The sequence below is a fragment of the Rhizoctonia solani genome, chromosome 7 (genome assembly GCF_016906535.1).
Source record: "Rhizoctonia solani chromosome 7, complete sequence".
NCBI lineage: Eukaryota > Fungi > Basidiomycota > Agaricomycetes > Cantharellales > Ceratobasidiaceae > Rhizoctonia > Rhizoctonia solani.
Genome location: NC_057376.1, coordinates 1,156,010 through 1,169,211, shown reverse-complemented (window position 1 = coordinate 1,169,211; position 13,202 = coordinate 1,156,010). Strand labels below are relative to the sequence as shown.

The 13,202-nt window shown below is 47.2% G+C and overlaps 3 protein-coding genes across 3 annotated transcripts; 2 read left to right on the top strand and 1 right to left on the bottom strand.

The window, feature by feature from the left end:
* Window positions 1-8: 8 nt before the first annotated feature.
* On the top strand, window positions 9-2,406 carry RhiXN_06540 (phosphatidate cytidylyltransferase; the record flags this gene model as incomplete). The annotated part of the gene is made up of 11 exons (XM_043326356.1): window positions 9-130; window positions 191-768; window positions 822-1,054; window positions 1,114-1,192; window positions 1,244-1,346; window positions 1,399-1,426; window positions 1,477-1,543; window positions 1,598-1,698; window positions 1,753-1,908; window positions 1,959-2,149; window positions 2,211-2,406. The coding sequence occupies 11 exons, from the start codon at window positions 9-11 to the stop codon at window positions 2,404-2,406; spliced, it is 1,854 nt and encodes a 617-aa protein (XP_043181788.1).
* Window positions 2,407-4,906: 2,500 nt separating this feature from the next.
* Window positions 4,907-9,687, bottom strand: RhiXN_06539 (cytochrome P450 family protein; the record flags this gene model as incomplete). The annotated part of the gene is made up of 15 exons (XM_043326355.1): window positions 4,907-4,975; window positions 5,031-5,130; window positions 5,193-5,624; window positions 5,684-6,140; window positions 6,194-6,379; window positions 6,437-6,548; window positions 6,607-6,665; window positions 6,724-6,880; window positions 6,938-7,037; window positions 8,340-8,440; window positions 8,520-8,720; window positions 8,778-8,855; window positions 8,914-9,003; window positions 9,060-9,290; window positions 9,343-9,687. 15 exons carry the CDS (start codon window positions 9,685-9,687, stop codon window positions 4,907-4,909), a joined length of 2,718 nt encoding a protein of 905 aa, XP_043181787.1.
* A 340-nt stretch (window positions 9,688-10,027) lies between these two features.
* On the top strand, window positions 10,028-13,193 carry RhiXN_06538 (DEAD/DEAH box helicase; the record flags this gene model as incomplete). The annotated part of the gene is made up of 5 exons (XM_043326354.1): window positions 10,028-10,322; window positions 10,373-10,817; window positions 10,877-12,329; window positions 12,377-12,471; window positions 12,521-13,193. The coding sequence occupies 5 exons, from the start codon at window positions 10,028-10,030 to the stop codon at window positions 13,191-13,193; spliced, it is 2,961 nt and encodes a 986-aa protein (XP_043181786.1).
* Between the last annotated feature and the right edge of the window lie 9 nt (window positions 13,194-13,202).

The following is a 13,202-nucleotide window of genomic DNA, read 5'->3' as shown; positions in this document are numbered from 1 at the left end:
TCGTCATCATGTCTCGAGCCGAGCTCAAAGTCAAGCCGTCGTTCAGCTATCTCGATGTCGACCAGATTGAATCCGAGTCTGAGCCCGAGGTTGAGCTAGACACACCAGAGGAATCAGACGCTCAAAAGACGTGAGTGATTTTAGCTTTGGCTGAGCATATTGTCTGTCTTGACAAATTTTGACTTTCCAGATCTGCCCCTTTAACAAAGAGCGCAAAGAAGCGTGCACAAGAAAAGGCTCGTATTGCAGCCCGAAAAGCCGCGAGAGCCGGGGCCCGGACGCCTGACACTCCACCACAAACTGAGCCATCTCCTGTTGCTGATCTAGCACCGACTTCAGCACCGGTACAAGCTTCAGAGCAAACCGTCACAGCTCCCGTTCATAAACCGGATCCAGTAGCCATCAAAGAGGAGGCGCCAAAGGTCCCCGAACCATCAAAGCCTCCACCTAAAGTACTACCGCCTGTAGTGACGTCAGTACGACCACCGAGTCAACCTCCCTTTTCGCCAAATCTCCCCGCGGACATACCGAAGCCTGCATCTCCTGGTTTATCTAGGAAGCGCAAGGCGGATAACCCGGGTCCTGAGCCTCTGCCAAAGGAGAGCAAAGTAGAGCTCGAGATACGGAAAGATGAGCAAGGTGTTCATGAAGTTCGCCCGCACGTTGTCCAAGGTCCAGGAAATGGAACTGATCACGAGAAGGGAAAGCGCATGCAGAGTGCTATCACACGTACAATCTGGACACTAATAATGATTGGAGGGTTTTTTGGTGAGTATTGTGATGAAATTTTTTCAGACATCACCAATAACAGCCGCATATAGGGTTGATGGCTATGGGTCCCGCATACCTCATTCTACTTGTTATGCTCTGTCAGACAATCGTTTACCGAGAGGTTACTGCGCTATTTGCATTGACTGGACGGAAGAAGCTAAGCAGTCAAAATGATATGGACGATGAGGCTGCCCGTGATCCGTGGAGCAAGACCATCAACTGGTATTTCTTCGCCGTCACAAATTACTTCCTTTATGGCGAAAGTATTATTTACTACTTCAAGGTGAGTAGTTTCCTGATGTGTCGTTTTCCCATACGCTCAATCGACAATCATCGTCATAGCATGTGATCTTCGCGGAAGCCTCGTTTTTGCCATTTGCCACAAACCACCGCTTCATCAGCTTTATGCTCTATACCATGGGTAGGACCCTTTAAACAATACTATAAAAGCGGTGGATTGATAAAGCAACAGGCCTGGTTGGTTTTGTTGGAAGTCTGAAACGCGAGTACCTGAAGCAACAATTTGGTTTGTTTTGTTGGGTTCATATGACTCTTCTTATCGTGGTCGTCTCAAGGTAAGCACTTGCCTCGTTATTATTATTATTTTTACTAAAGTATATTTCCCAGTCACTTTATTGTCAACAACATTCTCGAGGTATGCCAGTTAAGCGCTAAATTTGCCCCAGCGCCTAAACTCGTTAATAGGGTTTGATCTGGTTCTGGCTTCCGGCTTCACTCGTGATCTGCAATGACGTTTTCGCATACATCTGGGGTGAGTACACTGAACATTTACTGCCTCGCCAATATGAAGCTCACATCTGCGAAGGAATGACTTTCGGTAAAACGCCATTAATCAAGCTGAGCCCAAAGAAGACCGTCGAAGGCTTTGTTGGTGCCTTTTTCAGTACATTGTTGTTTGGCTACTTGGTGGGTCTCTCCAAGCAATCACCATGAGGATCTCACTGATAGGCGAGATTACAGTGGGCAACGATATTTATGAGGTATAACTATTTCATCTGCCCCGTTCGTGATATCGGCACTGCATCATGGTCAAACGTGACCTGCAAGCCAAACCCAGTTTTCTTGTGGAAAGAGTACAATGTATGGCCCCCTTTGGGTGCTATATTTGCACCCGTAGTAAGAACATTCATTCAGTTGGACGATGGCGGCTGGCTGACTCTCTTTAGCTCGGTCATCCTTTACGCACGATCCCATATACCCCCTTCCAAATTCACGCCTTGTTTATGGCCACATTTGCATCACTGGTCGCACCCTTTGGCGGCTTCTTCGCCTCGGGGTTCAAGCGCGCCTTTAACATCAAGGACTTTGGACACAGTATCCCAGGACATGGTGGTATGACGGATAGGATGGATTGCCAGTGAGTGCATATCCAGCCCGTTCTTTGCCTGATATTACTCACGCATATACCTTGATATTAGGTTCCTCATGGGAATGTTCTCTTACGTCTACCTGTCTTCCGTTGTCAGAGTCCACCAAGTCACCGTGGGAGGTGTATTACAAAGTGTGGTTTCCGGCCTGTCAGTTGAGGATCAAATTACTCTCGTACGAGACTTGCTTCACTACCTAGAGAGACAAGGGATCTCTACACAACAAATAGTAGGCGTACCTTCATGATCATGTTTGGGAGTGGGCGGGCCAACTACCGTGTTAACGTAGCCTAGTAATCCTGATTGAAAAAAAAAAACTTTCATATCCATTGTATGTAGTAGATGTTACCATTTGGCGACACCTGTACGCTGTGCCAGTAATGTACTTCTGGGCTTTTACTTTTTTGTCATTTAAAATTCTTGTTGCTTAACGCTGCGTGATTCGCCAGATCTAGAGTTTGGAACATCAGACGCAACGTATTTCGTGTACACATGTATGCTCTTGACGCCATGGACCCTACCTCGAGCATCTCCTTACCGCAGCAGCGATCGAAAAAGATCCCTCTCGCACCTATTCAATTTATTAATACAAGCTTTGGGCGTCTTAGAGCGCCCAATATGGAACTAAATAATACAGAAATATTTGAAGTTATTACCTGTCGTGGTGAATCATTCTACGAAACAGGTGGATTCGAATCCTATATGGTAAGCACAGCGAGATATCCTGTAACGTCCATGGCAGAGGAAATCGAGTTCAAAGTGACCCTTGAATCTGCCTAGCATGCAAACTCTTGCAATCGACAAAGGTGGAGGCTATCGTTTTAGTATTCGCGGCTGCATATGGTACACTCATAGTCTGGGTACGGCAGAATAACTGTCAAGTCAAACCCCTATTACGCATACCAAAGCGTACATCTATAGGTAAACAAATATATAGACAAAAGGTACAAGTCAAAGTCAAAGATTAGGAACCCAGAAAATCGATCAGGCTCTTCGTGACTTGAGGCTTGTGGTTGATAAACAGGTCGCTTACGTGCCCCGCATTCTCAACTATTGTCATTTTGGCACGCGGAATCAAGACCTTTATTTTATCGGCATATTTGAAGGGTACAATTGTACCCTTTGTCCCCTGTGGGAATTAATGATGATAGGTAGATCAATAAGGTGGCATTATGAATGAGAAACGTATGGCCTACGCAGATCAGCTGAACATTTACGTTTTAAATCTTTCCAAGTTGTTCAAACTCTTTCTCCAAGGCTGTGACAGGGCCAAGTCGAACTGATGAGATAATCACGGAATAGTAGCCCAGGAGCAACGCAATCTGTAGCTTGAAGAATGACTTCAACCTTTTTCGTTTCTGTTAAGAGCACGAGAGAGTTGAGGGTATAGATGATGTAAGTGAAGGCACGGACAAAAACTAAGCAGATACGTGAGGCAAGTGCAATGGCCAACAAGCTAGTGAAAAAATACCTTTCCAAATCTACTATGATATAGACGTCGAACAAGAGCCGAGGGTGTAATTAATCGGCCCAACCGAGACGTTCTATACACGCCACTTAGCTATTAAATTGAGACGATAAACTGGGTTCGTGTAGTGACATACCTCCACAACCCCAGCGCTTCCTATAAGCACGACATTAGAATTCACTAGCCATGGGAGCTTGGCAGCAAAGGCTGAAGCAATACCTCCCCCCGTCAATTATTCACATAGTATTTAATAAAGGGACTGCCGGTAACTTAACATAGACATAGCCACAATCGAGCCTTGTGCCACTCAATCGCTTGCATTAGCAATGCAAGTTGTGTTACATATAAACCAGTATCATATAGGGTAAACTTGGCGTCTGGGCCTTCGCTGTACACACACCTGTACAAATCATAAATAAGGACCTGAAATCCGGCATTTAATAGGCCTTCCGTTATGTACTTCCAAACCAAAGATAGTGTAGTTAATCCGTGAATGAGTACAACCTACGTAGGCCATTCAGTTTGCCAGTCAAGTAGGTCGCTGATCCAAAAGAAAGTTCCTCGTTTCCTTGCTTAGGTCCGATAAGCCAATACTGAACTCGACCTTTGACGAATAGACTTCCCAAGACCATAAAGATCGATCGGATAAAGTAGTTACCATGTGGGTGCCATATGAATTGGTTGTCGAGTAACGAGCGATAATAATAATATATAGGGCCACCAGAAGCCGGGAATGTGGGTCTGAATTGGCGTCACAGGCCGTGGCTGACTGAGTTTGTAAAATGAGGTGTGTACTTGTTATGGGCACTAGTACAGTTTTCTGACCAACCCCCGAACCACCGATGTTTCGTCTTGACAACCTGTAATATTGATAGTCCTATTCAAGGTGCATTCATGACTTTCAGCTCATACCCGATCTCATTGTTCCTTGATGCAGAATGGTAGATCGTATTTTTCGTCTCTGATTATGATCTTATCGATGTATAAGTCGCACAGCGCATTAAGGACAGTATTATTGAACTGCTTGGCAAGGTGATCAAATTAAATAGCGATGGCATTGGGAGTCTACTCAAAGCAATGTACAAGGGGTGATATCATGCTTTAGAGCAAAGGTCTTTGGCGGGTGTCTTTAGTGGAAAATTATGCAAATAAATATCGGCATAAATGCAAGGGCGTATAAAACACCAGCTTATTCTACAAACCATCATATGGGCTAACGTCTCAGCCACTATATAAACGATTTAATTATTACTGACTTACCGCGCTCGCTACAGGATCATCAGATCCTTCGCTTAATGGCGACTTCGCAGTGAGCTGCGTCCCTAACAAAGCTTTCAAAAGTTCGGAACTGACAAGTCATCAGTCAGCGGTATTTTGTAGCACGGAGTAGCCGAAGCAAGTACCTTAGTGGTAGGGCTAGCCAACTCGATGTCATACCGACGGAAAAAAGTAGAAGAAACCAATAGTAAGTTAAGATTTGCTAGATTGCGACCTACGCAGCCGCTTCAAAAGCGCATAGAGAGCGTTATTAAATAAATGTTAGATTCGGTAAACTGGCGGCTTACCGAGGCCCAGTCGAGAACGCAGCAAAGTACTTGTTCAAAGACGATGCCCCTTCCTCTAACCACCGTTCTGGCCGGTACACCTCCGCGTCAGGACCCCACACGCTTGACCTATTGGTACAGTACGATGGTACACTAACGATGCTTCCTGCGTTAAAGGCTTGACCAGCAACGGTCAGCGTCTTGCCTTCTGGGACGACTCGGGGCAGGCCAGAGCCCACTGTGGAATAGAGTCTTAGAGTCTCCTTCACACATGCGCCAAGATATGGCAGGTTTTTGACTTGCTCGAAGCTGGGAATTATGCAGGTGGGCTTGTCCATATCAAAATAATTCATCTTGAGAGCCGAGCTCAGATCAATAGAATCAAGTTCATGCTGGAGCTTCTTTTTAACGTCGGCGTTCGAAGCGATATAGTAGGACATAGCACTTAGGGAACTATGTATGCATTGGGCAAAATTAGATTGAGTGGATATGGACACTATGTTACAACTCACTTTGCAGTCGTATCGCTCCCTGCGGCAAGTGTGATTGTGGCTTCGGCATCAATTTCTGGTCTCGTCAGTGGCGAGCCATCAGCATTCTTAACCTCGAACAACTTGTCAAGTAAGTCCACCCCCCTCTCGTTTGTTTCTTGTCCTTCGTTTTCTCTTCTGATAACGTTTGCTTCGACCGCCGCCTGCGTAGCATCCTCAAAGTTCCGAAAAGCGGCTATTTTGGAGAAGTTCCAGGGAGCATAGAAGAGCAATTTCCACACCCATGAAGGGTAGGAGCCTAGAGTCATCCCACCTTGTGTTGCGACCGCTGAAAGGTGAACGGGGGCTACGCCTTTAATGCTCTTCTTGGAGGTGAGCGATAGAACAGTAGGAATTGAGTCCTTCTGTGCCTCGACCATTCCAAAAGGAGTTCCAAGGGCCAGGTCGCTGATGACATCAAAATTAAGGTAGGCGAATTCTGTTGAACGAATGCGTCAGTTGGATGATGTGAGAAAACTGCCTAATACCTACGCGGACAGCTGTTAAGAACGGCTTGGCCGTCCTTGGCAACCCAATTAAAGCCAGACGTGCCAATGGCGGCCTGGTCGCATCGCATATCTAGCTGATCACAAAATCGCTGGATGTGCACCCTGATGCGAGGCTCAAAGGCACCAACGTTCTGGGGACTGAATATGTTCGCAATACGTTTACGTTTCACTGATAATGGACAATCGTTAGATGAACGATTAATTAACTTGTTTAAGTGCCACCTACTAGTGTGAATGGCCCTATCCCGAGTGTTAAATACGTTTCTGTCACCAGTGCCACTAACGAAAATGTCGTAAAACTCAGACTTGAGTAGGCCATTCGAGTGTCCATAAACTTCCTTTTGTGCACCAGCGTGGGCGGTTAATATATGCTATCAAAATAACTATATAACATACCTCCAGAGCATCAGGATCGGAGATGCTGATGTGATTGGGTCCGATTCTCACAAACTTCCCTGTCGTTCAAGGTTACTCTCTTCCATGAACGTTGCATAGCTGCACAGCTAGGCTCACCGTATTTCTCATGGGCCTGGAGAAGGTTTTGGTAGTGCTGGCCAGAGCTAGCACTTCTTGCCATCCATGAGCCACTAATAGATGCGAGCCATGGGCCAGAGAACCGACGTCGATAGTCATGGGGGTCCAGTAAGTAGGGAACAGCATAGTATGCCATCTAAGGGTGCATTTCAGACGGGTCGAGTACTTTACTAGCTAAAGTTTGAATACACACCAGGAGAGCTCCTGCGGCGGCACAGTAGTGAGTGGTCAAGTATTGGGTGGTCTCAGTGAACATGGCTATGTGTGAGCTGCAATCCTGTTCCAGTGCCTCCCTTTAATACTCTACGACCACAGTTTATTTCAACATAGAGCTCGGGTCGGCCTCCTACTTCTGTGTCGCGTGTCGCCTTCATGGGCTTGGGTAGATTGATTAGATATAATGATAGAAAGATACCACTAAAAGAATATGATGACACCTAAGTCTGTAGCCTACCGCGAGTGACGGGCGGTATGTTAAGTTTGACGTATTGAATATTGTGTATCGCGTGAAGCAAGGGCAGACAAATGCTTCCAGTGGGCTTAGACAAATATATCCTAGCCCATTGTCTATAGTATCCCGAGTTCAAGATTAATCCGCGCATCTTATCTCATTCTGGTGACTCTTGATCATCAGAATAATCTTTTCCGCTTATTCAGTGGGCCCTGAGCACAGAAAATTCGCATGACATCCAGATTTTGCCAAGAAACCGCACCCGGAAATGCAGAATCTGCAACTCGATGGTGCACAGAGACGAACTCGGGATGCTAATTTATGGAAATTTTGGTCGGATTTTGCCAGCACTCCGCATACAACACACATTACGTCCAGAAAAGCCGCGCTTGTGGGGTTCACCGTGATTTTGGTGACGTACTACATCATTCTCTTGGCAATTGAATCGCCCGATGGCATTCCAAATCACCCACGCACCTTATTAATCTCCCGATGGTAGTGGGCGTACTCTATCCAAATGTTGTTTTATTTCAAAGTACTTGGGGTTACAAAAAGTAGTCGGAAAAAACGCTCTGCGGATCACGTGATTTTTCCGATCACTTTTGTAACCCCAATTCCCGGCCAAGGGATAGCGTCATGTACCCCAATGACGGTATTGGGAATCGCGTGACACTAATTCTCTGGTAGCCCGAAATGAGAACAACTGAGTGGACTGTGCTACCTGCTTCTGGCCAAAGAAGCAGAGGATGCGTTTACGGATGTATAGAAGCCGAACAAGGCATTTGGATATACAGTGCTTATAGATTTTCATAGGGCCGTGCTATTGATTATATCTGGTTAACTATTTCTTTGAATGAATGAATGAACTACGTAACTTGTACCAATAGTGAGCTCATCACCTTGTATGTTAGTAGAAGATATCCAGGTGCCATTTGGGTAAATCTCCAGGTTAACATTTGCTTTTCAAAAATACGTTTGCTCCATGCAATTACATACAATACATGACCGTATCCTTTAATGTGTTTATCATGAACAATATAACAAATTACCGGTTGTCCTCCCTAGTCCATTGAACAACAATCACACTTAAGTACGCAAAAATCCGATCAGGTTGTCCGATACCGTTTCATAATGAGTCGCGCACAAATCATGACCAGCGCCTTCGATGGTGACCAATTCAGCGTGAGGAATCAGTTTCTTGATTATATCGGCATACTTGTAGGAGACGATTGCATCCTTGGTCCCCTGCGAGGTGAGTCAGCGGTGTGCGTCCCAGACATAGTGAGATAATTAAACCACTTGCCCAGATTATTTGGACTCTGACGCCCTCTAGTTCGCCGAGTTTCGTAAATTCATTTTCTAGTCCCCTGAGTGGTCCCATGAATACCGAGGCAGCGACAGCAGCGGTGTATCCCGGGAGGATGGCACTCTGCAAACCGAACAGTCTTTGTTCTATCCGAACTAATTGGTCACCCTTGGATAAGTCTTTGGGAATTTCTGGGGGCGGCACTGGCGTAAACAAAGCCTGAGAAACAGAAGGTGTTAGCGTTATATCGAGACTGCAAACAAAGTGGCACAATACCTGACCCAGTGCGCTATGACGGAAGCGCTGGAAGGCTGCTGATCCAAACACACGAGCAATGGTCCCACCAATCGGGCCCTGTATCCGGCTTTGTCAAACCCAAAGTCATAACTGGAAGTGGGAAGAGGTGCTATACCTCCATGACTCCGACACTCGCAATTAGTCCAACATTAGAATCGACTAACCAAGGGAATTTTGCAGCAAAGGCAGCTGCGATTCCACCACCCTAGTCGATTCCGATCAGTAAGTTACTAGAGGTAGCGAATGTTATGGCGCGCGTACCATCGAAAGGCCAACGATTCGAGCCTTTTTCCAGCCAACGTATTGCATCAATAATGCTAGTTGCGTTATGTACAAGTCCACATCGTATCGTGTTGTCCGAGCGTCAGGTGCCTCGGAGTATCCACGACCATAAAGATCAAAGAGAAGAACACGGAAACCCGTCCGAGATAGTCGAGTGGCAACTTCCTTCCAGATAATCGAGGGAATAGAAAGCCCATGGATTAGGACGACCTATGTATAATACGATAAGTAAATAAACAAGCGCGGGGCAAATACACTATACCTTCTTTCCTTCCTCTGGTCCGTAGATCCAATACTTGACTTCACCTTTGGTCAGTTCTACAGTATCGCCTGGTCCATAGATGTCAGCTGGGTAGAGCTTGTTGGCGTGCTTCTTGAGTTCTCCAAGGCGGGAGTTTTCTGCAAATGCTATGTTACCGAGTGAAGGGTAAACCTTTGGCTTGGAGGGAGCCGCAGAAGAGAGCGCAGGTAGTGTGGAATATAATGCGATTAGGGGAATGGCAGTCGCAAGGGCGACGTTGAGAGGGGATTGGAAACCTCGGTCAGTCAACGAACGCAAAGTCGCGGAAACCTGGTTCGGCACGAAAGAAGGTAAATTAAACGACATCCTTGTCGAGGCGAATGGGTTGAGCTGTGTACCGTATTGGAGGTCGTAGTCGTATCAAACCCTAATCCTATTCCTCTATAAACCGGCCATCACCGGTATCATCCTCACGTGGCAACTTAGGGTATGTGATGCGCCATATATGTTACGGGGGCATTGTATGTAATATCTCCAGAAATACATCCGTGGTCCAAGCACTGATAATGGCCCAATCCATAACCCAGATTCTTCTCTTCTCTTGGCTTGGTAACGAAATACTTGCCAAAGCCGGTGATTTGGCAATTCCGGACTAATCTAGATCACGTGCCTCCTGTGCCAAATTTTGTTTTCTAGGATCTCCACCATGGCAAAGCGACACGCAGAGTCTGGGTCTGAGACCTCTGATATCGAGCTCTCTGGATCAGAATCTTCGGATGACCAAGTCGATATATTTGATGCATTGACGAAATCTGGGACAGGCAAAGGGAAGCATAAACAAGTGGAGGAAAGCGACATTGAAGAAGATGATGATGCACAATTCATTCAGCGGGCGATTGAAAAGCGCAACAAGAAGGGCGGAACCGAAGTAATCAAGGCTGTGAGCTCTAAGGGAAAGCTAGCAAAGGGCGCTGTTGGAGGCGGCAGTTTCCAGAGCATGGGTGTGTCTTCATGCTATAACAGGCACGACAAGCGCTGATCTATGCTACAGGCCTCAATCCTTCACTTTTACGTTCTCTTCTCCTTCGAGGGTTCAAAACACCTACCCCAATTCAGCGCCAATCAATACCAATTCTCCTGTCTACACCTCCCCGAGATCTGGTTGGTATGGCACGAACGGGATCCGGCAAAACCCTTGCATATATGGTTCCTCTTGTCCAGCGTCTTGGAGGGCGGCATGCTACTGCTTTTGGAGCTCGTGCCCTGATATTGGTCCCGGCTCGTGAGCTTGCACTTCAGGTACTCAAGGTCGGCAAAGATCTTGTTCGAGGGTGGCACTCTGACGGAGGTGCCCACGCTGGAGACCGGGACGCAGATGAGTCTATTGCCGAAACTAGCACAGGAAAGGGATCTGGTCAAAACCTTAGATGGGGATTAGTAGTTGGAGGGGAAGGAATGGATGAACAATTCGAGATGATAAGCAGCAATCCAGATGTGTAAGTTCAGCTATTTCCCCCAGTGCACTGCTATGCTAAGCAAACGGCGTTCGATCTAGGATCATTGCTACCCCCGGTCGTTTACTTCACTTAGCAGTCGAAATGAACCTCGATCTGCGTTCAGTGCAGTATGTAGTCTTCGACGAAGCCGATCGCCTATTCGAACTTGGTTTCGCAACCGCACTTCAAGAAATACTGCATCGACTTCCTCCATCCAGACAAACTGTTTTGTTCTCCGCTACCCTTCCCAAGAACTTGGTCGAATTTGCCAAAGCAGGCCTTCAGGACCCAAAGCTAGTTCGACTTGACTCGGAGAGCAAGATTAGCTCGGACTTGAGAATGGCATTCTTCTCAATTAAGCAAGAAGAAAAAGAGGCGGCTTTGCTTTCTCTCCTCCGAGACGTCATCAAAGTACCCCTTGGAGAACCAGTTGATGATCCACAGCCAGAAGAGTCCGGAGACAAAAAGAACAAAACAAAAAACAAAATCCGTCCGGACATTCCAGCAGAGCCGCATCAAACTCTCATATTTACCGCTACCAAACACCACGTCGAGCATATTTCCAGCCTTCTGACTGCCGCAGGATACAGCGTCGCCCACATCTATGGTTCGTTGGATCAAGCCGCTCGAACACATCACATGAACCGGTTCCGAAGGGGCCGGGCTCGAATACTGGTGGTCACGGACGTTGCTGCTCGTGGTATTGATATCCCGGTTCTAGAGAACGTGGTCAATTACGACTTCCCCATGGGCGCAAGAGTTTTCGTTCATCGAGTAGGTCGAACTGCAAGAGCTGGACAAAAGGGTTGGGCATGGAGTTTTATATCGCATTCAGAGCTCCCCTATCTTTTGGACCTCCAACTTTTCCTCGGAAGACCTCTGGTATCCCGTCTCAAAGGAGAAGCACGGAACGAAAGCGCATATACAACAAATCTCGTACTGGGCACATTCTTACGAAGTTACATAGACGAAGCAATAGAGTCCATTCGATCCTTGGATCAGCTGGATGCTTCCTTACCTTCGTTGCGTGAGGTCATGAAGCGTGGGCACGGGCTCTATATGCGTACACAAGGCAAGGCCAGTACGGCAAGCTATGCTCGGGCCAAAACCATGGTCAAAGATACGACCGGCACTTGGAGTCTAGCAGGGGGAGAAAGCGAAGGCGCGGGAATCCATCCTGTTTTCGAGTTGGTAGGAAACGATAAATCCAACCAGGACGACTCGGTCGACAAGGAAGGGAACAGCGAGACCGCGGTAGAGGCTGCACGGTTGGCCATGTTAAAAGTCGTAAATGGATTCCGACCTGCGGAAACAGTGTTTGAGATCGGAACTCGGGGGAAGCAAGCGGCTGGAGCGGGTTTAATGAAGGACAGGAGGAAGGCTCTGGCAAAGGCGCAGCTGAGGGTTGGTGCGACAAGTACCGCTGCCGACGAGGATTCGGATGAGGTACCTGATGAGGGTAACGAAATTGGCGGAGTGGAGTTGGAGATGGCAAACGAAGATGACATCGAGGTCAGTCACATGTCTAGTGCGATGAGCCAATGCTGATACCAATACAGTCTGCATTTGGAGGGTTGAAAAAGCGAAAGAGAAACCATAAGGATGAGGAATATTTTATGTCTCATTACCAGAAAGATGCATATACAGAGAAGGGGTAAGCTCTTTGCATTTCTCGGCCTGTTCCAGCCCTCAACTCTTCTTAGGTACTCTCTCCGGGATGGCGCCACGTTTGCTGAACAAGCTCGCAATGCAACTTTCGACTTGACAACTGACGAAGCACTCACAGGTCGGCAGCGTCACGACAAGCAACTCAACTGGGACGCCAAAAAGAAGAAGTTTGTTAAAGGCTCAGGAGAGGGTGCGGACAACGTCAAGATCGTCAAGACCGAGTCGGGTGCAAGACTCCCCGCAACATACCGCAGCGGCCGGTTCGAGGAATGGAAAGCTAAGACAAAGACTTCGTTGCCCAAGATTGGCGAGTCAGAGAGCGAAAGAAGATTTACAGGTGGCACGAAGGGCGGAAGATTGGCTGGTAAAAAGTTCGTACACCAGGGAAAGACAGATGCTAAGCCACTAGATCCTCTTTCACTGGGGTACGAACGAAAGCTGAGACAGATGAAGAAACGCGGGGAGAAAGAGAAAGCATTTGAAGACGATGGAGATGTGGGCGGGAGCCGCGGTGGAAAAGGTAGCAAGCACGGGAAAGGAACAAAGAACCCCAAGAATGCTGTGGGCAAGCGTTATGGAGGGAAGAGCATGGGTCGTGTCAAGAATGAACTTAAAAGTGCCGACCAGATTCGTAAATCCCGGGAGGCAATGGCTAAGAAGAAGGCAAAGAATGCGAGACCTAGCAAGAAAGGGAAAGGGCGACGGTAAATTTTTGGA